This window comes from Anolis carolinensis, chromosome 5 (genome assembly GCF_035594765.1).
Source record: "Anolis carolinensis isolate JA03-04 chromosome 5, rAnoCar3.1.pri, whole genome shotgun sequence".
NCBI classification, from domain to species: Eukaryota; Metazoa; Chordata; class Lepidosauria; order Squamata; family Dactyloidae; genus Anolis; species Anolis carolinensis.
The window spans coordinates 194,589,275-194,613,364 of NC_085845.1; the positions used below are offsets into that span (position 1 = coordinate 194,589,275).

Here is a 24,090-nt window from a genome sequence, read left to right on the forward strand (position 1 = left end):
CAGAAAACATTAGTGCAAACATCCACATGTTGTTTCATTACAGCTTTTAGCATTCACCCCCCCACTGGTTTTGTTGGCTAAGACTGATGGGAGTTGTAATCTTGTGTATAGGGGCAGCACTTACCATTCCTGCATTACTATGACATACTAATCACCTCCCTTTACTGAGACATACACAGAGCCTTCAGCTCTCTCTGTACTCTCTGGAGGTCACAAACCAATTTTAACTGGGCCAACTTTTGTTGTTGACTGTTAACCTGCAATCAGGTTTCAGGCAACCAAAAATGGGTTAGCTGGCACTGCTTTCTAACTACAGAGCTGTGGCATTATCAAGTAACTTGGGAAAGAAAAGTTTTGGGAAGTGCAGTATAGTTATTCTGAATTCTCTTAGAATGTGCTATTTCATTCATATGTTTCAAGCCAATACTTTGGTCTTGTAAAATTTTCAGTTACAGTCAATTAAAAGAAATAATGATGATGATTGAGAGAAGGGCCTCTCCGGATGATTTTAGAGTTTTAATGGGCTCATAAGGGGAGATATTGCTGTCAAGAGTCAGACGCCAATTAGCGAACAAAAATAGAGTTTATTCAGCAGATAAGCCAAAAAGTAATGTTAACACAGAAAAAACCTTGAAACACTTCACTATCAGTGCTACAAGGGCAGCTCAAACAAAAAATATAATTCAGCAACACAAGCAGGCAAAAACAAAGCTAAACAAACTTAGTGCAAACTGCACTTTCTGAGCCCAAGCCCTGCCAGCCGGCTCTGTAGTTTTCAAAGGAACAGTTCCCAAAAGAAAACACCAAATTGGTCAGGAAACAAACAAACAAACCAAGAATGCAGTAGACTGCTTCCACAATGTGGATAAAGCCGAAGGCTCCAAAAGGATGGTGAAAAGACGTCGTCTGGGATTCCAAGGTCAGGTCAGGAGATAACAGCGGTGTCCAAAGAGCAAGCCAGGAGTCAAAAGCCGATAGTAGTCATCAATCACAGGGCAAAGGCAGTAGCAAGGTCAAATTCCGATCCAAGGTCTGAAGAGGGTGCAGTCATCCAAAACAGGTCCATGATAAGACACAGCGAGAGCCAAGCTAGATGATAACAGCAGATTCAAATCATAGTCTAGGTCCAGTCTTCATGGAAACACAGAGATCCCAATGGCGCCTCAGCAACACCTTGCCACACGCAAAGTGCAGTGGCCAAACATTCCCATTTTATTCCCCTTCCTCCAGGGTGACCAAACACTCACACCCAAACACCAGGTGTCCCAAATCTACTCAGAGTCTGAGCTCCACTCAGCTAGGGCTCGTGGATCTGGAGTGCCTAGCAATTCGTCGGAGTCCCAATCATCCTGCCCACACTTAGCCCCATGAACACTTAAAGAACCATCCTCCCTTCTCCAAGCATCCCAATTGGGATCAGCTCCTGCAGAAACCCCAGGTTCAGAAGTATCCATAGACCCCAAATCCCCAGACATCTCCGGTGGCTGTGCCCATTCAGTGCCCGCTTCCCCAGCCACCACCTGTTCCTCAGCATCCATCTCCCCATCTGAATCTTCCTCAGAAGATCCCCCATATAGCTCTCTAAGTCGCTTCCTGCGCTACTCCCCCAGTGAACCCTCATCACGAGGGTTTTTTCTTCCTGTTCGAATTCCATCCACATCAGCCATAATCCCCGAAGGCGCCGTCACAACAATTGCCTTCAAATAACCTTCAGCCAAGGTGTACAGGGGTTTATAGGTCAAACCAGTACTTTGAATTATGCCTGGAAACACATTGGCAGGCAATGGAGTTGTAACAAAGGAATTAAGCAATCTGGCTGTCGTTCTTTGGACTAATTGAGGCTTCTGAATACTCTTCAAGGGCAGCCCCATGTAAAGTGCATTACAGTAATCTGAATTGGATGTAACCAAAGCATGTGTTGTCATGCCCATATTTAGCCTCTCCAAGGACAATTGCTGAATGTACTAAATTTGGTAGGAATAGGGCAACATGGAGCCAACAGTCCTTGTGCTTTCCTAATTTATGGATGCTGTTAACTGCTGGAAGATCCTTTGTACAAGACTTGGATGAGTATATCCTGTCAAACTAATGGAGCTTCCTAAATTGCATTGAGATATCGACATGGGTAGAGAATGAGATGGCTGTTCTACTTGCAGAATTCTGGGGGCTATAGTCCATAAGGAAAGATGTCTAAGTTGTGGGCAGAGGTGAACTAAAGGACAATCCTATTACTCATTTAGGCTGGATTTACCTTCTAATATAAAGCAGTTTGAATTGCATTATATTGTCAGTGTAGACTCATACAGTTTAGTTTAATTGCATTGAACTACATTTTTTTTCCTGTGTCAGGAGCGACTTGAGAAACTGAAAGTCGCTTCTGGAGTGAGAGAATTGGCAGTCTGCAAGGACGTTGCCCAGGGGACAGCCGGATGTTTTTGATGTTTATACCATCCTTGTGGGAGGCTTCTTTCATGTCCCCGCATAGAGCTGGAGCTGATAGAGGAGCTCATCCGCGCTCTCCCCGGGTGGGATTCGAACTTGGCAGCTTGCAGATCAGCAGCCCAACCTTCAAGTCACAAGGCTTTAACCCACTACTCCATCATGAACTACATGATTTGGGTCTACAGACCATATAATGCAGTTTCAAACTAATTTGGCTGTGTAGATCCAGCCTCAGGAAAGGATGTTAGGATCTTGCTGAATGTTCTAGCTAATCAGCTTTAACCACTACATTTTATTCTTAATTTTTCACTTCTCTATGACTATTACAACACAATTTGAAAGAAAAGCTACCAGAAGTGAGGTAAACACTGCTCAGAGATTCAGTATTTATCAGAGCTGTAATTGAATTTGACCTTGGGCAGATTCTGTATGTCAAGGCAATATTGTGCAGAATGAGTCAGTCTTGTTAACTGTTATTTCGTGTAAGGTGGAAAATATTATAAATTATGTTTTCTTAAGAATTACAGTACAAAATGTGAATTGAATTGGTTGTCACAGATATGATATTGATGACTTAAAAATTATTAGTATCCCCCTTGGATCTCCTGCTGGTTTTTGCTGCCTTTTTTGAGGGCGCATGCTACATGCTGATCGTTGGAAGTATGACTTGAGCATGTTAGAGGAAAGATGGGATGTAAATTCAGTTAATGATTATGAGACTTATCTAATGACATTGGTATCATAAAATCTATGAGTGATTTATAGTAGAAATGAAATGTTATCTCAAGGATGATCATTGCCATGTTCTCAATCTCTGTCATAGCATGTTTTCCTTACCTTACTGCACATCGCAATGTTTTTTTCAGACAACTGAAGTAAGACTAGGACACCTTGCTGTAAGAACCCAATGATTTGAGTATTGGATTTATAACTCTATAGAGATCAGAGTTTGAATCCCTGGTTGGGCATTGAAACACACTGCGACACATCAAGCAAGTCAAACTCTCAGCCTCCGAGCAAATTATAGCAAGAACGCCTCCACAATAGGTTCATCTTAGGGTCACTATAAATTAGAAATGACTCTAAGGCACAAAACGCCAAAAATGCCTGGATCTAAAGATCCAAGTGGCTTTTTTTACAGGAACTATATGAGCTTTGGATATGTGTTAAACAAGGACAAACGCTTTCTTACCATACTTATATTATATTATCATATTATTGTAGAGTTGAAAGAGACCTCATGGGCTATCCAGTCCAACCCCCTGCAAGAAGCAGGAAAATCTCATTCAAAGCACCCCCAACAGATGGCCATCCAGCCTCTGCTTAAAAGCCTCCAAAGAAGGAGCCTCTACCACAGTCCGGGGCAGAGAGTTCCACTGCTGAACAGCTCTCACAGTCAGGAAGTTCTTCCTGATGTTCAGGTGAAATCTTCTTTCCTGTAGTTTGAAGCCATTGTTCCATGTCCTAGTCTGCAGGGCAGCAGCAAACAAGCTTGCTCCCTCCTCCCTATGACTTCCCCTCACATATTTGTATATGGCTATCATGTCTCTTCTCAGCCTTTTCTTCTGCAGGCTAAACATACCCAGCTCTTTAAGCCGCTCCTCATAGGATTTGTTCTCCAGACCCTTGATCATTTTAGTTGCCCTCCTCTGGACGCTTTCCAGCTTGTCAACATCTCCCTTCAACTGTGGTGTCCAGAATTGGACACAGTATTCAAGGTGTGGTCTGACCAAGGCAGAATAGAGGGGTAGCATGACTCTCTAGACGCTATACCCCTATTTATGCAGGCCAGAATCCCATTGGCTTTTTTTGCTGCCGCATCACATTGTAGGCTCATGTTTAACTTGTTGTCCACGAGGACTTCAAGATCTTTTTCACACGTACTGCTGTCAAGCCAGGCATTGTCCCCCATTCTGTATCTTTGCATTTCATTTTTTCTGCCGAAGTGAAGTATCTTGCATTTGTCCCTGTTGAACTTCATTTTGTTAGTTTCGGCCCATCTCTCTAATCTGTTAAGATCGTTTTGAATCTCCTGTCTTCTGGAGTGTTAGCTATCCCTCCCAGTTTGGTGTCGTCTGCAAACTTGATGATCTTGCCTTCTAACCCTTCATCTAAGTAATTAATAAAAATGTTGAACAGAACCGGGCCCAGGACGGAGCCCTGCGGCACTCCACTCGTGACTTTTTTCCAAGATGAAGAAGATGCATTGATGAGCACCCTTTGGGTTCGTTCCCTTAACCAATTACAACTTCATGTTGTTCCTCTCCTTTCATCCAGTCTCCCAAACCATTTATGGTGGCAGGAGCAAATTGGTGCCTGTTCAGAAGAAGAGGAAGGCAGGCAGGCAGGCAGGCTGGCTGGCTGGCTGGCTGGCTGGCTGGCTGGCTGGCTGGCTGGCTGGCTCAATTGACTAGGTACCTTTCAACGTTTGAGATGTTTGAAGGGGCTCTCTGAATCATGGCCAAAATGCAAGCAGTGAAATAGTGTGTTAGTCAAGCCATGGACTAACATGACTTTTACTGCCTTCCTCAAGCTCTGCTGGAACTACCATTCTCCACAAACGTCAGTAGAGATTCCTGGAAATTTTGAGGAGCAAAAGATGGATGGGCTTTTCTTTCCACTTTTTGGTTGGGAATATAATATTAGTTGTTCTTATTTGTCTCTATATTGATTGTGGTGAGCCTTTTACAGATTTTACTTGGCAATGAATATTCAGAGGTGGGTTGCTATTGCCTTTTTCTGAAATACAACCTATATCACCTGGTATTCCACCGTGGTCTCCTTTCCAAGTGCCAACCAGACCTGTCCTTACTTAACTTCCCAGATCAGGCAAGATTTAGTGCCTTCAAGCTATTTAGGCAGCCCGTAAAATATGGCGTGGGAATACTCAAATAACTCAAAACTATACTACTTTGTAAATATGTTTGTGCCTTATAGGTATGGAAGACAGAAACTTAGCCAGCATTGCAAATGGTGAAAGATACCTGTTTGCTCTAAGGTTGTGAATATTTTTTCAGGAGTTAGAAATTTATGGTGTACTTATTTGTTTTCTTGCAGGGCTTGGGAATGGATACACCTCCTTTGTTTAATTAAGTAGATTTAGGCTGCTATTTAAGCAACTTGGTCATATACAAATTAAAACAAATGCCTTTGTTTATTGAAAGACTACAGAGTCTTGTGGTACATTAAAGACTTCGCAAATTAATTATGGCATAAACTTTCACACATTACTGTCCACTTCATCATCAGCATTATTTATTTTCTTAAATTACAGAGACACACATATACAAAGTATGTGTATTCATGAGGTATTTAAAACACTAAGGTCATCCCCCACTTATGTGGTTATCCGTGTGTGACACAGTCACACACGGATTTTATCAAATAACTGAAGCATTTGATAAAATGGACTGTAACCAACAAAGGCAGATGACACAATGTTTTGCAATATAAAGTTTTAAAGAGCTATTTCTCTGGAAATAAATTCGTTTTGAGAGCTTGTTCTTAATTAATCTTTTTTTAATTTTAATAGCAACAGCTAGCATTCAATAAGGGTATTTTTGCTATTAATATCAGTTCTTTTGCAGGGAACATAAATTTTATGTTCCTAAGCAGTTCATTTTTTTGGAAGGGCAGTAAAGGAAAGGTTGCTACTGTACATCTTAATTGCTTGTATTTCATTCTTTTTGCTAGTAAGTGGTAATGAACCATAACTCACTTTTAAAGCAAACATTTGGCAGGTAGAAGGATTGGTTACCAGCATCTTGAGTGAAAGGATAGCCATGAAGTAAACTGCTGCCTGTTGGAATAGGAAGTACTGATTTGATGGATTGGTTTGGCATGATGTTATTGTTTATGCCTTCAGGTTGTTTCTGACTTAACAACAGCCCTAGGGAGAGCCTTTCATTGGGTTTTCTTACAAGATTTGTTCAGAGTGGTTTGCCTTTGCCTTGCTTTATGTCTGAGAGTGTATGACTTGCTCAAGGTCACCTAGTGAATTTCCATGTCTGAATGGGGATTTGAACCCTGGTCCTCAAAGTCTTGGTCCAGCACACAAACCATTACACTAGACTGGCTTTCTGTTGGAAAAACATTGAACCTGTGTTGGAGAAGAGTCCCTTTCTTCAAGTCAAAGTCAGTCTAACGGCTGTCTGAAAGTAAAGGAGCAGCAGTAACTCAGGCTCTAATGAAAATAAGTGAGTTGCCACTGGCTTAAATCAGGCCTATTAGGCCATGTTGTGGTATGGTCTTTGTTTTGTGCTAAGTGAAAAGAAACTGTGGGTGCCTAAATTGATCAAGTATACTTTAAATCCTCCCCTTTCCCCCAGTTTTACTTTCTTGTTCTTCCTTGGTGCTCTGACTTCCTGAGACCTTGTAATTCTTAAGCTGTCAAGTGATTATATAATATTTATCAGATTGATTAGGCAAAAGATGAATCAATTCTGTTTACATATATTTGCATGCTATTAGAAATCTTAATTATTGCATTTGGGGAGAGAGAAGGAAGTATGCTAGAACATTAGCAAAACAAACAACAGTAGCTTATTGAAAAGGAAAGTCGTCTGATTTTTTCAGTTGCTTTTTAGGTAATACATCAGAGCCACAATACTTTATTAATTAATGGCTGTTTCACAAATCTAATTTACTAGTGCATCTGACTAAGTAGTTCAGTTCTAACTCTTTCAAAATGCTTTAAAGGTCTCATACATGACGGCCTGAAAAAATGAATAGGCAGAGAAGACATACATAATTGCTGTGAAAACATTAATGACAGCATAAGAAGTCATTATGCAAGTTGAGCATTCCTTACCTGGAATGCATAAGGTATATATTGAAACAAATAAATTTTGTGTTTAGAATTAGGTTCCATCTCCAGGACATGTACATAAGTATCAATATTGTTATTCCAAAATCTGAAATCGAAAACACTTCTGGTCTGAAGCATTTTGGATAAGGTACACTACTCAACCTTTATTTGCCTGAGGAAAAAGTCTCATCCTCAACTCAGCAATGTATCATAATTATGTTTCCTATACCATAGAACTGTACATTTAAATAAAATAATGTGATATTATTCTTCTGTTGGTTGGGTAATTGGAAATGTGCCATATTTTCTGTAAAGTAGAGTAAGTGTAATAGATTTTTCTTGGCAAAGATGAAACAAACTAATCCAATTATGCTTTTTATTGATCTCTTCATTCTGCCTCCTTGGCATACATTGGTAGAATGAGGGAACCTTGCCAGCCAGTACCCTTGCATTTATTGTTTACATTTATTGTATTTTCAAGACAGCAAAGGTGCTGTTAAGTGTTTGGAATTGTACGGATGATGCTTGAAGTTTCTATCCTTTTGGAATCAGTTTTAGTAACCAGCTTGATGGTTCCAATAATTCTTTTCATTGGCAGAAAATAAGTTTGATTGATTTCACTTAAAATCATTGTTGAAAGATAGTTGTTTCTGCTTGGGTTGACCATAAAGCAGAGGTGAGCATAGTGTTTCTCACCTGATGTTGCTGATGCACAACTCCCAGTATTTCTCAGATTGATTATGCTGGATGTCTCAGTGGTTGAACTTTTGCCACCCCATCTTCAAATAATCATGGCAATAATGACTTAAGTGATACTGTAACCATTGTCTGTCAGCTAATGAAGATGCTTTCCTTCCACTTCATGGTAAAAAGATGATAGGAAGACTGTTCAATGTAGCCCTGATAGGAACTTGGAGCTCAAAGTGGACATACAATATCCTTTCCAACTTGTTGCTTCTTCACAGATATCTTTCTACAATTCTTACTATCTTCATTGATGCATTTATTTTTATCATGGTTTTATTTCCATTTTTCATCTAGAGCAATTTACAAGACTAGAAGTGGGATAATCCCTACATTAAGGCATACAATCTAGAAGTTGTTGTTGTTGTTGTCCAAGTAATTTCTGACTTATAGTGACACTAGGAGGACCCTGTTATGGGATTTTCTGTAGTTGTGAGTATATGACTCACTTGACCATGGAAACCCAAAGTCACTTGGTTGGTTTCAATTGGCAAGTTCAATTCTCAAACCACTATTATGATACTAAAATGAAAGTAGGTTATTGGGAGAAGCAAAACCAGACATTAGGTTCTTGGTTGTAAAATTCAGTAGGCCAAGAAGCTGTATCTAAGCATAGAAAAAGGGCAGTCGATTCATTTCTTACTAGTGGCCAAAGCCACCAGTCGTGACAAGAGATTGGAATCATGTATCACTCCAGAGTCGTGACAAGAGATTGGAATCATGTATGACTCCAGATGTTGGTGAATTGTAACTCCGAAAAGCCCTAGCCAAGGTAATCAGTGATGAGCAATGCTGGGAATTGCAATTAACAACACCTGAAAGATTGTATACTTCTCTCTCTTGGTCTTGACCTGGTGATGACTTTGACCAATTGGTGTTTCTGCTGTTACCGCAGCTTTGTGTGCTGGCAATCCTAAATGGGTAGCAACAGTCTAAATTTCACACAGTGATCTGAGTCAGCCAGTGACTTGATTGAAAGTATCTAGTAATTTTAAAAAAGGTCCATGTTCACAGTATCGACATCCCATTCATATTGCCGAGGTAAGTAGATATCATGGACACTGCTAGCTCCGCTGTTACCTTAAGAAAAAATACAGATTGTACCCAAGTTACTTTTCCTGGTAAGATAAAGGCTTTGGCATTTCAAGTAGGATTCTAGCTTCAGTTAATATTGACTTGACAGTAGGTGGAATCTTGTGTCATGGAACAGCCACTTCTGGGTAATGTTAAGATTTGATGTGTGATCCCTGAAGCATTGTATGGGGAGGTGGTTTCCTTTCATCTGTGCCTATAGCTGAGCCAGTGAAAAAAATATTTGGTGCTCTTTCTCTTCTCCTCTCTTTGCCCTTCCCATCCTGCCCATGTAGATCCACTGTTGTTTCTAGGTCTTGGTCAGACAGCTGTTCTCCTAAGCACAGAAACCAACTTATTTAATTTGTTGCCAGACAGAACTGACACTACTCTTTTACGGATAGGTTATGTAGACTGTACATCTTGCTGATGTGAAATCCCAAGCAACTGAGCTAGCTGGGCATAGGGTTTTTTGAAGAACAAATGCTGTAGAAGAGAGAAGAGCTTTTATAATCCTCAGCAAAATTTTATTTGTTACGCACTTCTCCTCACAGCTCGAGGTGGGGTACAACACAGTTAAAATACATTACCATAAAATTCATACAATTAAATACATATATTTAAAAATTACCATAACATACATGTATTAAAATATATAGTACAAAGATTCAAATACATACTAATACATTTAAAATACATAGTTTAAAATTGACTGAGTAGTCCTGCCAGGAGGAATGAATCTTTCATTGTGTTTTAATTCTGACAGCTCATTTAGCTGTTATAACTCTTCCGGCAGGTCATTTCACAGCCTTGGAACAGCCAATGAAAAGGTCTTCTGGGAGACAATTTCTAGTTGTGTTCTGGAGAAAGCACCCCCCAGAGGACCTCAGTGTCCTAGGCGGATTATGTGGAGAGGGTGATCCGGTCGGGAACCTATACCTAAAACCATGTCGGGTCATAAACGTCAGAATCAACACCTTGTACTTTGCCTGGTAACGAATTGGAAACCAGTGGAGTGATTTTACTCTCAGTATATGTGTAATGTCACATGTAACATCACTCCTGGATGTTTCTGAACTTCTGAACGAAGTACAGTAGAGTCTCACTTATCCAAGCTAAACGAGCTGGCAGAAGCTTGGATAAGCGAATATCTTGGACAATAAGGAGGGATTAAGGAAAAGCCTATTAAACATCAAATTAGGTTGTGATTTTACACATTAAGCACCAAAACATCATGTTATACAACAAATTTGACAGAAAAAGTAGTTCAATACACATTAATGTTATGTTATAATTACTGTATTTATGAATTTAGCACCAAAATATCACGATATATTGAAAACATTGACTACAAAAATGGCTTGGATAATCCAGAGGCTTGGATAAGCGAGGCTTGGATTAGTGAGATTCTACTGTAGTCAAATGTCAAATAGCACAGTGTAGAAGTCCAGCCTTGATGTTACTAGCGCATGCACTGCTATCTTTAGGTCCTCCAAAATCTAGGAAGGGGCATAACTAGTGTATCAGCCGAAGCCGATAATAAGCACTCCTGATAGTTGCATCTACCTGGGCTGACATTTGGTGAGATGTATCAAGGAGCCCTTGTTCCAAGCTGCAAACACATTTTTTCAGGGGGAATGTAACCCCATCCAGAACTGGTTGACATACCTCCATTTCCACATTAGGACCCTTAATCGCAAGCACTTCTGTCTTACCTGGATTCAGTTTCAACTTGTTTTTCTTCATCCAGCCCATTACTTCCTCCAGACATTCCCTTGAAAGAGACATGTTTTGAAGGCATGGAGAAATATATTTGGGTGTCATTAGCATATTGATAGCACCCCGCCCTATGTCTCCGGATGATCTCTCCCAGCAGTTTCCTGTAAATGTTAAAAAGCATTGAGGACAGAATGGTATGTTGTGTTCATCTCCTTTTTTTGAAATGGCTTGAAGGCACACAACTGGCGTATCAGTTGTGTGCCTTTATTCTCTATATTATCTTTTCCTCCAAGAGAGGAATGAACCAAAAAGGATAAATGCACAAATGATGAAAACTTTAAAGAAAATTGTTGTTTAGATAGCTCATTTCCTTGTTCTCACTGAGAAACTATTTTTAAATTTCCTCGGGGACTGAAACTCTTAGAAATCAATGAAGATATCCCAGTATTTTTAATATAACAGGGTTTTAGTCCTGTTGTCTCTCCTCACGGCCCTAAAGTTAGCAGCAAAATGTTCTACTCTTTCTAACTCGGCTCATATTTAATGTTAAAATAGCTGTTTTGATGTGAATTCCAAGGCACATATTTTAGAAGGAAGAGCCTGCAGCTGGAAGAGATTGATTTGACAGTCCTGCATTGTAGTTCTGTGAGTAGTCGGGCTGCAAGTGGTTTTGCAACAGGGCTGCAATTTTGCCTAGAAGTATAGTATTCCTGTTGTAGGTTAGAGATTGAGCTGAAGCTGAGAGAGAAGTTTGTTTTTGTTGTGTGCCTTTAAATTTTTTCCAACCTATCCAGCCTCTGAGACAAACCTATCAATAGGTTTTCTTGGCAATATTTGGTCAGAAGAGGTTTGCCATTACATTCCTCTGTGGCAGAGAGATGTGATTTGCTCAAGTTAATTCAGCGAGTTTCATAGTAGCTTCAAAGTGTTTATCCACATTTGTATGCTTATGTTACAGATGGGGTCATGGAATAGGATGCAACTGTCCTCCAGTGTTGTTTACTTTTACAGAGAAATGTAAGCATTTCCTTGCTTTCATGTCCCAAATGTTTCATTGACAACAATTGGTGTAGCCTTTACTGATGTCAGACTTCCCTTCGCCATCAACTTACAGTCATTGGTAACATCTCAAGATAGATGCATCTCTGTGCTCCTCCGTTGCCAGGTTTCATCCCCTAAAATGACCTTTAGTTGTCTATGCCTGGGTAAGAAGCCTGTGAACTTCAAAAACACGCGTAATATACTTTTTACCAATTGGTTGACTTAATAACTGAATCACCATCAGGTGTGTTGTTGGCTTTCACACATCTCTTACAGTTTGTTGCAACTCCACTTTTCATGCAGACATGGGCCTGAAACTGAAAAATTACCTATACTTTTCAGGCCAATCCATCCAAATCACTTTCCCACACAACTTATTTAATATTGGCACATGGAAGTATAAATATAGATCACAATTTTTTCTCTTTGATGGTAATATTTAGGTTTGGGTTTTCCCATCTACACAATATACCAGGGACACATTGTGATAATGTGTTATGGGAATTATACTTGTTTTATCGATTAAGCTCCTAAAGTAGGATGGCCATGGTTTAAATCTGGAGTCACATGTGCTTGCTTTTTGTAGCTTTAGAACTTAAAGACTTAAAAAAAATTACCAATTTTGATAATCTATATGGCCTTTGATGAGTCTTTTAACATGCAACAATTGCTTATCATGCACTCAGATGTTTTTTGTGGTGCTGTGAGGATTCTTCATAGCCTGAGATAACTGTTATTTCATTACCATGCAGTATAGTTACTGAAGGGAACGAAGGAGCCAAATAGTAGTTGGTCCTGGTTGACCAGATAATTTAGTCCATTTTGGTGGAGTATTATAACACACTGGTTTTAACATTAAAACGGCTAGTTAGTGTCATTGGATCTTCAGGAACTAAATAACAAACTTGGACTCTTTGATTCTAAGATGCCATCAATTATAAGACACACACTAAGTTCAGTACCACTAACAGAAATAAATGTATATGGAGCCCCTGGTGGTGCAGTGGGTTAAACCGCTGAGCAGTTGAACTTGCTGACCAAAAAGTTGGCAGTTCAAATCTGGGAAGCAGGGTGAGCTCCCGATGTGAGCCCCAGCTTCTGCCAACCTAGCAGTTTGAAAACATGCAAAATGTGAGTAGATCAATAGGTACCGCTCTGGTGGAAAGGTAATGGCACTCCGTGCAGTCATGCCGGCCACATGATCTTGGTGGTGTCTATGGACAACGCCAGCTCTTTGGCTTAGAATTGGAGATGAGCACCAATCCCCAGAGTCAGACTTAATGTCAGGGGAAAACCTTTACCTACCTACTATTTTAGAGTTGTTTATATGGGGGGGATTTGTTATCTTAGAACCAAAGAAATAAAGTATGCCAACTGTTCAAGATACTATGGAGCATGACTTTTAAAATCAGACCTCTGTTATATCTCCAAGCTTGCCCCCTGATTCTTTTTTGGATTGCAATAAAATTAGGGGGGACAGCTGGATTTCAGTAGCAGAGCAGCATTTTCCTCGCCTTTAAAAGGCCCCACAACCCAGTCTCTAGGCAGGACTTGGAGAAACTCCAGTTTGAAATCCTGGTCAGGCCCTGCCAGATAGTGTAAACACTTCTGAGGTAGATGAATGAATGGCTTTGGTTGGCTGCCACTGAGTTGGATGGAAACTAATTGTCATTTCAACTGGAAAGTCAGGAGTGCTTGCTAACTTTGGACACATACCAGGAAAAAAATCACCTTATTTTTCCCTGTAATGCACAGGTATTCTGTTCTGATACCAGGGATTTTTTTTGGAAGAACATGATTCATTTCTTCAGTAGTATATACCTCTTGTTTTGGATCCTGGCAGAAGAGAGATTTTTTTAAGTGGGAGCAGTGGCAGGAGGGTAAATAGGTAGAAGAAAGTTTGCTGCACCACCATTGCACGTCTCATAATTTTCTTCTTTCCATCTAACTTTTGGTTCCTTCTCAGGTATCTAACATTTAAATAGCTTTTTAAAAGAGATTCTCCTTATTGAGCATCAGACTGACAGAGTCTATGTTGTAAAACAGATGTTAACATCTGTAGTGTAGGCATAACAACTGACAGTTGAGGAAGCTTCTCTAGGGTATTTTTACTGCTAGAAGAGTTGGATATTTTTGGCACAGAAGGAAGCATGTTAAGCTGTGTGTTTTCAGCTTGCCTCACATTATGTGTGTGTTGGCTTTTTTCATGTGGAAGCACAAGTATGTTTTTTGTTTCGACTGGTAGTCTTTACTGAGTTATTTCTTTCCCCTTGTGATGAAGAGTGTGGCATTGTAACTCTGCTGACTGCATTACAACCCCATCGGATACTATAAGATTATGCTCACAAGCTTGTGAGTGGATTGGTGATAGGGGAACTAGCAGAATTGTCCCTGCTTTTTTTTTAATTACACGGAGAAACAAAAATCTGCATAAAGCTAGCATATGTTGTTTACAATTTCCTTTTGCAATAATAGCTTCTTTTTTATTAAAAAGTTACATGATTCCTCTATTTGTTCCCCTTAGAGATCAATGTGCCAACACAAAAAGCCATGCTTTCTGTTTAAATGGCTAATTTTTGTAATAGTTCATCTTTTTGTGAGTCTCATAGCAATACATTTTTAGTTTGGAACTTAATATGAAAACTGTGTTGAAGCTTTAATTATTAGTTTACAGGGTTTTAAAAAAATAGATTTGATTGGTGATACTAACATGTGGAAGCTACCTCTGAATTGTTAAAATGTTTGTTTCTATCTATCCCTGAAGTGTTTTTCAATTCTTTCTTAGTCTAGTGTGTTTGGGATGGCATTTGCAGTTCTTTCCACAACCAGTATATGAAACAGACTGGGCAGACAGATAGTACCTGTTGCAACATCCTACAATGAACCTTTTGCTTAAGGGCTCTGTTTTTGATATGTGTCTCACACTGGCATACTGGATAAGCCTGTCTGTTCAGGTGTGTTTGGTTTATAATGTGATGTTTTCTTATACTAATTCATGGAGCATAAAATTAATATGCAGAATTCTGATTTAATGCTATTATTGTTGCAGGACACCTGGCTCTTATGTTATAATTCTATGATCTATAATCTATTACTTGAAGGCTGAGAAGCTTAGAGTGCATCTACAATGTAGAATTGCTAACTATGTTAACTGCCATGGTTCAATGCTAAGGAATTTTGGGAGTTATTGTTTGGTGAAGCATCAGTGCTTTTGGGCATAGAAGGCTATAGGTCTTTTAAAACTACAGTTCCCATGATTCCATAGTATTGAACCATGGCAGTTAAAGTAGCTGTTCTACAATGTAGATGTAATATCCTACAGTTAAAGTGGAATCAAGCAGCATTAATTCTGTAGTGTAGATGTATCCTTAGATCACAACCTGTGGGTCCCCAAATGTTTTGGCCTTCCAACTCACAGAAATCCCAACAGCTGGTAAACTGGGATTTCTGGGAATTATAGACCAAATCACCTGGGGACTCACAGGTTGAGAACCACTGCCTAGGGAAATTCGGCTTCCAGCACTCAGACCTGTGCAGCATTTGCAAAATAAAAGGGGGAAAATGGGTGGTGGTCTATAGTCAAAGCTTCTATTGTGGTTCTGATTTCATGGTTTCACATCAAAAAAAAATTATTATTTGTTTATGTCATTTCTGTTCTGCCTTTCTCATCTGAAGGGACTCAAGGCGGCTTACAAATCTGGCAAAAATTCAATGCCAATAAAAACAACAGTACAATAAGACATAAAACAGTTAAGAAACAATTTACATTAAGCATTAAAACACATGGAGCAATATACAAAACTTAAAATATATAAAGTGCATAGTTCAATAACAACCGTTCCAGAAAAAGTGCCTTCCCCACCTGCTCTTATTTACCTTTTCTTTTTTACCATGTACTTAGAAAATCAAAAGTTATAACTGCATTTCCCCAGCTGGTAGTGCAATGCGACTTTTCCTTCAAAGAGAATTGCCTAGACCTGTCTATTTTGGGATAATGCAGTTGGATACTCTGTTGGATGCCCACCTTGATTTTCTTTATTTTAGTGCCAGATCAGGAGGAGCTAGAAGACGACATACTGTGTGACTGTCAGGGAAACATATTTAGTTATGGTAGTATAGCTATTTCTTATGGTTTATAGAAGCGATGTATGTGTATCTTCCTTGAATTGCCCAAGTTATGGCCCAAAGATGAAAGATTGGGGACAAGCTCCTCTTGTAGGACGAGGAGCATTGAAACGTGCCATTGATCTTTTGTTTTTTGCGTCAAGACAATTATTAACTAAAATCACCACAAAGCATAAGCTACTGGTAGCAGTATATTTTAATTCTTGTAACCCACAGTCAAAGCCTTCTAATCCTTCACAGTCTATAAAAACCACTAAATAATAATAATAATAATAATAATAATAATAATAATAATAATAATAACTACTGTTGGAAATGAAAGCTATGGACTTGTCAACATCAGAAGAGGAATTTTCCAGGGAGACTTATTGTCCCCTCTGCTTTTCATTATTGCCATGATCCCTCTGTCAACAATCTTACAAAAAACAAATCTCGGCTATCAAACATCTAAGAATTCTCACAAAATTTTGCATCTGATGTACATGGATGACCTGAAGCTGTATGGGAAAACGGAAACTGAAATCCAGTCTCTGACCAACACTGTCTGAATTTTTAGCACTGATATCAGCATGGAGTTTGGCTTGGACAAATGTTCGACAGTGGCATTGAAGAAGGGAAAAATCATTGAAAGTGAGGGCATAAATATGCCTAACGGCCAAACAATAAAGTGTCACCAGCCTGAGGCCTATAAATATCTGGGCATATTACAGCTGGACAACATCAAGCATGAACATGTGAAGACTGTGGTCAGTAAAGAATACACACAAAGGGTCAGAAAAATTCTCAAAAGCAAGCTCAATGGAGGCAACACCATCAAGGCCATAAACACCTGGGCCATACCTGTCATAAGATATACTGCTGGCATCATAAACTGGACACAGATGGAACTGTTTTTGGACAGAAAAACAAGAAAACTCATGACCATTCATCATTCACTGCACCCCCGCAGTGATGTTGACCGGCTATATCCGCCTAGAAGATCAGGGGGCAGAGGACTCTTGCAAGTAAAACAAGCAGTCAAAGAAGAAGAACATGCCCTGGCAGAATATGTAAAGCAAAGTGAAGAACCTGCTTTGATTAAAGTCAAAAATCAGAAACTCCTCAAAGCACAGCAGACAAAAAACCAGTACAAGAAAACCGCACTACAAACTAGAGCTGACAGCTGGCACAACAAAACATTGCATGGAAAGTTCCTTGACAAAATTGAAGGAAAAGCTGATAAGGAGAAGACCTGGCTCTGGCTCACGAATGGGACCCTGAAGAAGGAGACAGAAGGCCTGATCCTTGCAGCCCAGGAGCAAGCCATCAGAACAAACGCAATTAAGGCCAAGATTGAAAAATCAGCTGATGACCCAAAATGCAGACTGTGCAAGGAAACTGACGAAACCATTGATCATATCCTCAGCTGCTGTAAGAAAATCGCACAGACAGACTACAAACAGAGGCACAAATATGTGGCCCAAATGATTCATTGGAACTTATGCCTCAAGTACCACCTCCCAGCAGAAAAGAACTGGTGGGATCACAAACCTGCAAAAGTATTGGAAAATGAGCACGCAAAGATACTGTGGGACTTCCGAATCCAGACTGACAAAGTTCTGGAACACAACACACCAGACATCACAGTTGTGGAAAAGAAAAAGGTTTGGATCATTGATGTCGCCATCCCAGGTGACAGTCGCGTTGACGAAAAACAACAGGAAAAACTCAGCCGCTATCAGGACCTCAAGATTGAACTTCAAAGACTCTGGCAGAAACCAGTGCAGGTGGTCCCGGTGGTGATGGGCACACTGGGTGCTGTGCCAAAAGATCTCAGCCGGCATTTGGAAACAATAGACATTGACAAAATCACGATCTGCCAACTCCAAAAGGCCACCCTGCTGGGATCTGCGCGCACCATCCGAAAATACATCACACAGTCCTAGACACTTGGGAAGTGTTCGACTTGTGATTTTGTGATACGAAATCCAGCATATCTATCTTGTTTGCTGTGTCATACAATAAAATAATAATAATAATAATAATAATAATAATAATAATAATAATAATAATAATAATAATAATATGCAATGTTTTATAAGTGGATACTCTCCTTCAGTTTCACAGCTATCAGAAGCAAAAAAGGGACAACTTGTCAATAAAAGGCCTAAGAATTGAAATACAATAATTAACTTACCTGATTACCAACTTCCTTTCCAAATTACTATGTAATACTGGTAATTAACTAAATACTATGGAGCGTTAAACATTGAAATTAAGATATGAGGGACAAAATTTCATTGGGAAGAGATGTTTTCCAACATCCTCAAAGTGGGGCAGGTAGAAAATAGCGAGTTGTTTACCTGATGGAGGATATTTTCATAGGAGGCTGTGAGTGAAAGGAAGATGAGGAGTGGCAAAATGGTACAGAGACTGATTAAGGAATTCCATGTTTAATGGAGGGACAAAAAAAAAGAGAACGGAGAGAACAAATTGGAATTTGCATGGGAAAAGACCACAAAGAAACTTAAAAATTAAAAACATTAGTTTCAAAGCAAAGCCAAACCATAGATAAACACAATGAAAGGGAAACCTAAGAGTTGACATTTCAACAAAATAGTTAATCTGTCATAGCCTTGGATTGATAAACATGAGCATTCATGCTGACAGACAGAAGGAGGGGAATTTTACAGATATTAGAGAAACCTTGAACATAAGAGTAAAGGCTGAACCCTTTTCTCTCTCAAGTATTTATTTCTGTTTTAGTTTCTTTTCTCTGTTAAAATGGAAAATCCAGCAGGCTGGAATAGGACTACGGTATATTGCTTAGAAACAGCTGTAATGGAAACTAGAAGAGAGAGCATGGGAGAGAAGCTGTGAGATTGAAGCAGACTTGTTTTCTGTTCTTCCAGAAGAGAGAAATTAAAATTGCAGGGTGGCAAATTTTATCTAAGCATTAGGAAAAACATCTGTAAAAGCTGTTTGCCAGGGGGGCAGTTTGCCTCAGGAACTGATAGACTTCCCTTTTGCCGGAGGTATTTGAGCAGAAACTGGATAACCAGGTATCAGTGAAGGTGATAAAGACATGGAAGCGGAAAAAGCAAAACTATCTTAAGCATCTTTTCCCAATATGTAACATATTGATCTTCCCTCACCTGTCTTCCCCACACACCGCTTCTATTACTGTTCTATGCCATTTTTAATAGAAATTTCCAAGCTTTCCCCCATGTTCACAATCTTGAAAGTCTTGCAATCCCTATGGAAAATGGCATAGGGCAGCAGAAGAATTGACAGCTAATAATTTGCTTGTAATCAGTTTCATGAAAGTTAAACCTACAACAGATAGTAGCTTCATCCTAGCTTGGGCAAGGGGCTGAACTAGATTTCCTCTAAGCTCCCTTTCAATTCTGATTTTATTGTTCAGTTGGGTGAGTCTGCTGTACACTTCACTGCCTATCCTTCCTGACTTCCTGTACAGTTCACTTCATTGTCTCGCGAATTCAGAGGCTGTAGCACATTTTCCTTTGTGTAATACAATGCCAGAAAACTGAGCCTCCCTGGATGTTTGGAACAGTGATTGGCAAACCTAGCTAACAATTTGTTGATTACTGAAGATAGGTGTGTGGCAATTTCTATATCTGGTCTAACCTGTTGATGGTTTTGATATACGCTATGAACACAATGCGGTGTCAGTTTCACTCCATTGAGTATATGGATCAGCATTGGTTGGCCCTCTTCATTATTTCCTTCTTGAACAGCTCTGTGACATGCAGGTGGCTTGTCATCCAATTTTCTGGAAATAGTTAACAGTGTTCCTATTGAACCACAGCACTCTCCATTGTTTAATGGCTTGATCTGTAGCAAAATTAAACCATGGCATTCAGAATGGAAGATATTTTCCTCGCTAGCTACAGAAGTTCCATTCTGTTTTTTAAGGGCAGTACTCAAAAGAAACAAAGATCCCTTTTCACAAGCTGAGTCTGGTGCCGTCTTGGCTTTCCCAGAAAACTCCAAACCATAGCCAGACTTATACTTGGTAAAAAAAAGGCAATCCCATTGAGAATGTTTGTAAGGCAGCAGCTATCTGTTTATGTAAGAATAGATTCTACTTAGATATAGGGAAGAGAAGCTTATGCACCTATTCATTTATTATCCCCGTTTCAATAAGTTTACTGAGAGCAAATTCAGCTGGTTGCAAATTCTGTCGTGTTGAATGTACTTCTTTTCACAGGAGAGCAGTGCTATCCAACATGGTGTTCTTGAAAGCACATAACTGCAGTAACAACAACAGATAAGTGGAAGGTTTCTCTGTAAAGTGCAGAGCTTTCATAGTAGTTGCCTGAACAGCATGGAACACATAATCATATTCTTGGTTGGATTTTAGAAATGGGCTAAAATGATATCTTCCATCTAATGTTGGAAACTGTCTCGTAGAATATGTGAGTTCGTGTGATCCTTTAGCTATGCCACTGGGATAAAAAGGAAGCAGAGACTTCTGCATTGTTCTTCTTCAGGATTGTGAAATGAGATGCCAAAAAAGTACTCTTTCCGAATTCCAAATTAAATGGCCACCAACTGGAGCTGAGTATATGGTGTCTAGATGACAATAATATTAGTCTCAAGTAAAGTAGACCCACTGAATTAATAGGACTGACAAGCTGTTTTAACAAGTCCCATTTGTTAATGGGTTTAGTCTAGTTGGACTTGCCAATTGGCTTTAGCCTTATGGATGTCACATAAAATGAAAGGAATTGTGTATCCTGTAGGGAGAGAGGTGGAGAGCTGTCAGGGTTTGAGACTGCATTATTTTCCAGAGGATCGTGAAAGGCTACCTGCAGTTGTGCATCCATCCCTGCATTTGTAAATTAAAGAGAAGCATTATTGGAAGAAAGGCAGGATATAAATGAAATAAGAAATAACCAGACTATTTTGTAACATTTAGTAAGTGGGGATATTGGAGATATTTCAAGCAGTGATGGGCTCCAAAGAAGTTAACCGAGTGTCTTCTCAACTCTTCTGGGTTTCAGAAAGGCTGTGAAAACATGGCTGTGTGCACAAGCTTTTAACGAGTAATATGATAACGTCGACATGGTCCGATTAAAGGCTGAAGCATGAGGGTTTTAGACAAATGGAGCTAATTTACATATGTTTTAATTTTTATAATGTATTTTAATGATGTATTTTTATAGTTTTAATTGATTGTGTGTACTGTTTTTGTTTTATTGTTGTGTTCTTGGCATTGAATGTTGCCAACTGTGTAAGCCGCCCTGAGTCCCCCCGGGTGAGAAGGGCGGGGTATAAATTCTGGAAATAAATAAATAATAAATAAATTATATTTGAGAGGAGGTAGCCAAGCAACTTAAAGACTTGGACTAACCATTTCTTCATGTGTTTACTTTTCTTATTTTAGTGTTGTTCTTTTGTTGTGCTTGACCTCATTGAGAGGCTAAATATGGCATTTTAGATACATCTTCCAGCTTTCCTTATTGTTTCAGGCTGTTTAGGTAAATAAGTACCAAGGGAGTTTTGGTCATGAGAGCCAAACTCTAGCAATGCAGAACATTTTCTTTTGTGTACAGAGAGGTTGCATAAAGAATGGGGCATGAAACTGCGGGCTGGGCTCTTATAACTTTCTTTGGCTGTCACATCTCTAGCAGTTAGCTGGCTTACAGTAAGCAGTTTGGAAGAGAATAGATTTCGCATTAGTACACAGGCTAATTAGATTTAATACATGGGCTAATATTAACCTCATCCTCTTACAGTGGTTAGTGGAAAAGTTTTCCAGTGTCCTTACCAGTTCCAGAACACAGTTCTTGTTTTTCACCGGGTAAAACATTTGCAGTGTTCATATCACTATTAGCATAAGATTTTATTAAAATGTTCACTGCTGTATCATTTAAAAACCAAACAGGTATGAAAGGGGGGATTCAGGTGTGCACAGAAAAGCTTTTGTGACAAATATAACCTCTCATTGTGACATTGTAGACATAGCCATTTTGGTCTGGATCAGTATGCAAAGGGATTATCATCGTTGTCATCGTCATTTATTTATACAGTAGATCTACAATTACAGGTATAATTTAGGCCAATTTGATTATTCATGGGTAATCTTTAGTGGATTTGATTATAATAGATTTGATTAATGCCCTCTTTCTAGGATCCTCTAGGTGATTCTATGATTAACTTTGGCAAAGGACCCTAGAGCAGTGTTTCTTGAACTCTGCTCCTCCAGATGTTTTAGACTTCAGCTCCCACAATTCCTAGCAGCTGTCAAGCTGGCTGGGATTTCTGGGAACTGAAGTCCAAAACACATGGAAGAGCAGAGTTTGAGAAACACTGTCTTAGAGATTGCTCAAGAAGTGCTTTCTCAAGTTTGAAAAAAAAGTTTCTATTGGCAGTTTCCCCACATTTGTGGAGAAACTTTTCTCCAAATGTTGAGCTCTGTGATCCTAAATCAGTGGTCATATTGTCTGGGATGGACAATATGCTCATTTTTTAGTCTACACCAAAGGTATGAGTTGAACCTCACTGTATACAGGTAAGGCAAAGAAAACAAATATATGATGGAATGCTAGTCTGAAATAATTATAGTCTGTTTATAGTCTGTCTTACACAATGGTTCCCAAACTTATTTGGCCTACCGCCCCTTTTCCAGAAAAAATATTACTCATTGCCCTCTGGATTTTTAAAAAATGTTTTAATAGCAATTAAACAGAAAGATATATGTATAATGTTTGTGCATTTTTTGTAAAATATAGTAAAGAAAGGTGTAGATTAGAAACATTAAAGTTTGAAATTCTGAAACTATTTTTTGAACTCAGAATAGAAAGGTAATACAGTTATTCATCGTCCCCAAATGCACCTGTGGCCATCACCGCCCCCTGGATCACTGCAGCGCCCATCAGGGGGCAGTAGTGCCCACTTTGGGAATCACTGGTCTTACAGAATCAATTTCCTTCAAAGTAGTTTCAAGCATATAAATCCAAACTGTATAATTGGCAATCAGTGAAAACCATAAAACGATTCAACTTCAAGAGGGACAATAACTTTCAAAGTAGCAACACCACCAATTGGAGCAATAGCAATTACATCAAATAAGATTATATGTCTGTCTGTATACTTTTATGTTGTCTGTCAGCTTATGACAACCTGAAAAATTTTGTAGGGTTTTCTTAAGGAGTACTTAAGAGATAGTTTTTACCAATTCCTTGTTCTGAAATATAGCTTTCAGCACTTGGTAATCATTGGCCATCTCCCATTCAAGTACTAACTAGGACTGACTGCTTAGCTTCCAAGATGAGATGAAATCTGCTTCCTTTAAGATATTTAGGCCCTAAGATTATACTTATTGCAGCCCACTGAGTGATCCTGGGCAACTCACATTCTTTCAGGACCCTTCCAGACAGTCCCTATATCCTGGGATCTGATCCCAGGTTTTCTGCTTTAAACTGGATTATATGAGTCCTCACTGCCAGATAATCTCGGATAAATAGAAAACCTGGGATCAGATCCTGGGATATAGGGCCTGTCTGGAAGGGCCCTCAGCCTCAGATGAAGGCGAAGGGAAGAAACCCCTGAACAAATCTTACGAAGAAAACTCCATGACAGGTTCTGTCACGACCCAGGCGGCAGAGGCACCAATGACCATACACAGAGGCCAGAATCTAACTAATATCTTTATTGAAGGAATATATAAAGTTAATAAAAACAAGTATAGAAAATAGTCCAGAATTAGACCCTTCAGGAAAGGTCAGAATTAGTCCAAAAAAGCAATGTCCAATAAGAAATATTAAGGTCCGAAGTTGTAATCCAATAACCGAAACACTCACTTTGCCAAGCAAAGTGAGGGGAGATGACAAGGTCCTTTAGTCCATAAAACTTGAGCGTGGCTAGGAAATAACTTGATACTTGAAACAAGGCTTGAACGTGGAACAAGGTAACTAAGAACAAGAACAAGGTCCGTGGAATAACTTGGTAAAATCCGTGAAACAAGGCAAGGATTAGTCCTGGGAAACAAGGCAAAGTCCGTAGGTAAACAAAGGCTGGGAAGCAAGGCGAAGGCTGGATAGCAAGGCAAGGCTTGAGCTGAAGCGAGGCTTGAATCGGAGCGCGCTGTCCAGACACAACTCGCTCCGCAGGCTGACGAATTGACTCCGCGAAGT

At 39.5% G+C, this 24,090-nt stretch overlaps 2 protein-coding genes across 9 annotated transcripts in view; both read left to right on the forward strand.

The window, feature by feature from the left end:
• Nucleotides 1-24,090, forward strand: part of usp6nl (USP6 N-terminal like) — a 170,847-nt gene that overhangs the window by 33,618 nt on the left and 113,139 nt on the right. The window lies entirely within an intron of this gene.
• LOC134299665 (uncharacterized) overlaps nt 1,613-24,090 on the forward strand; it is a 28,409-nt gene continuing 5,931 nt past the window's right edge. Inside the window, exon 1 of the mRNA XM_062983250.1 lies at nt 1,613-23,536. Coding sequence (XP_062839320.1) covers nt 16,519-17,874 — 1,356 coding nt within the window. The 5' untranslated portion in view covers nt 1,613-16,518 and the 3' untranslated portion in view covers nt 17,875-23,536. The remainder of the gene's footprint in view (nt 23,537-24,090) is intronic.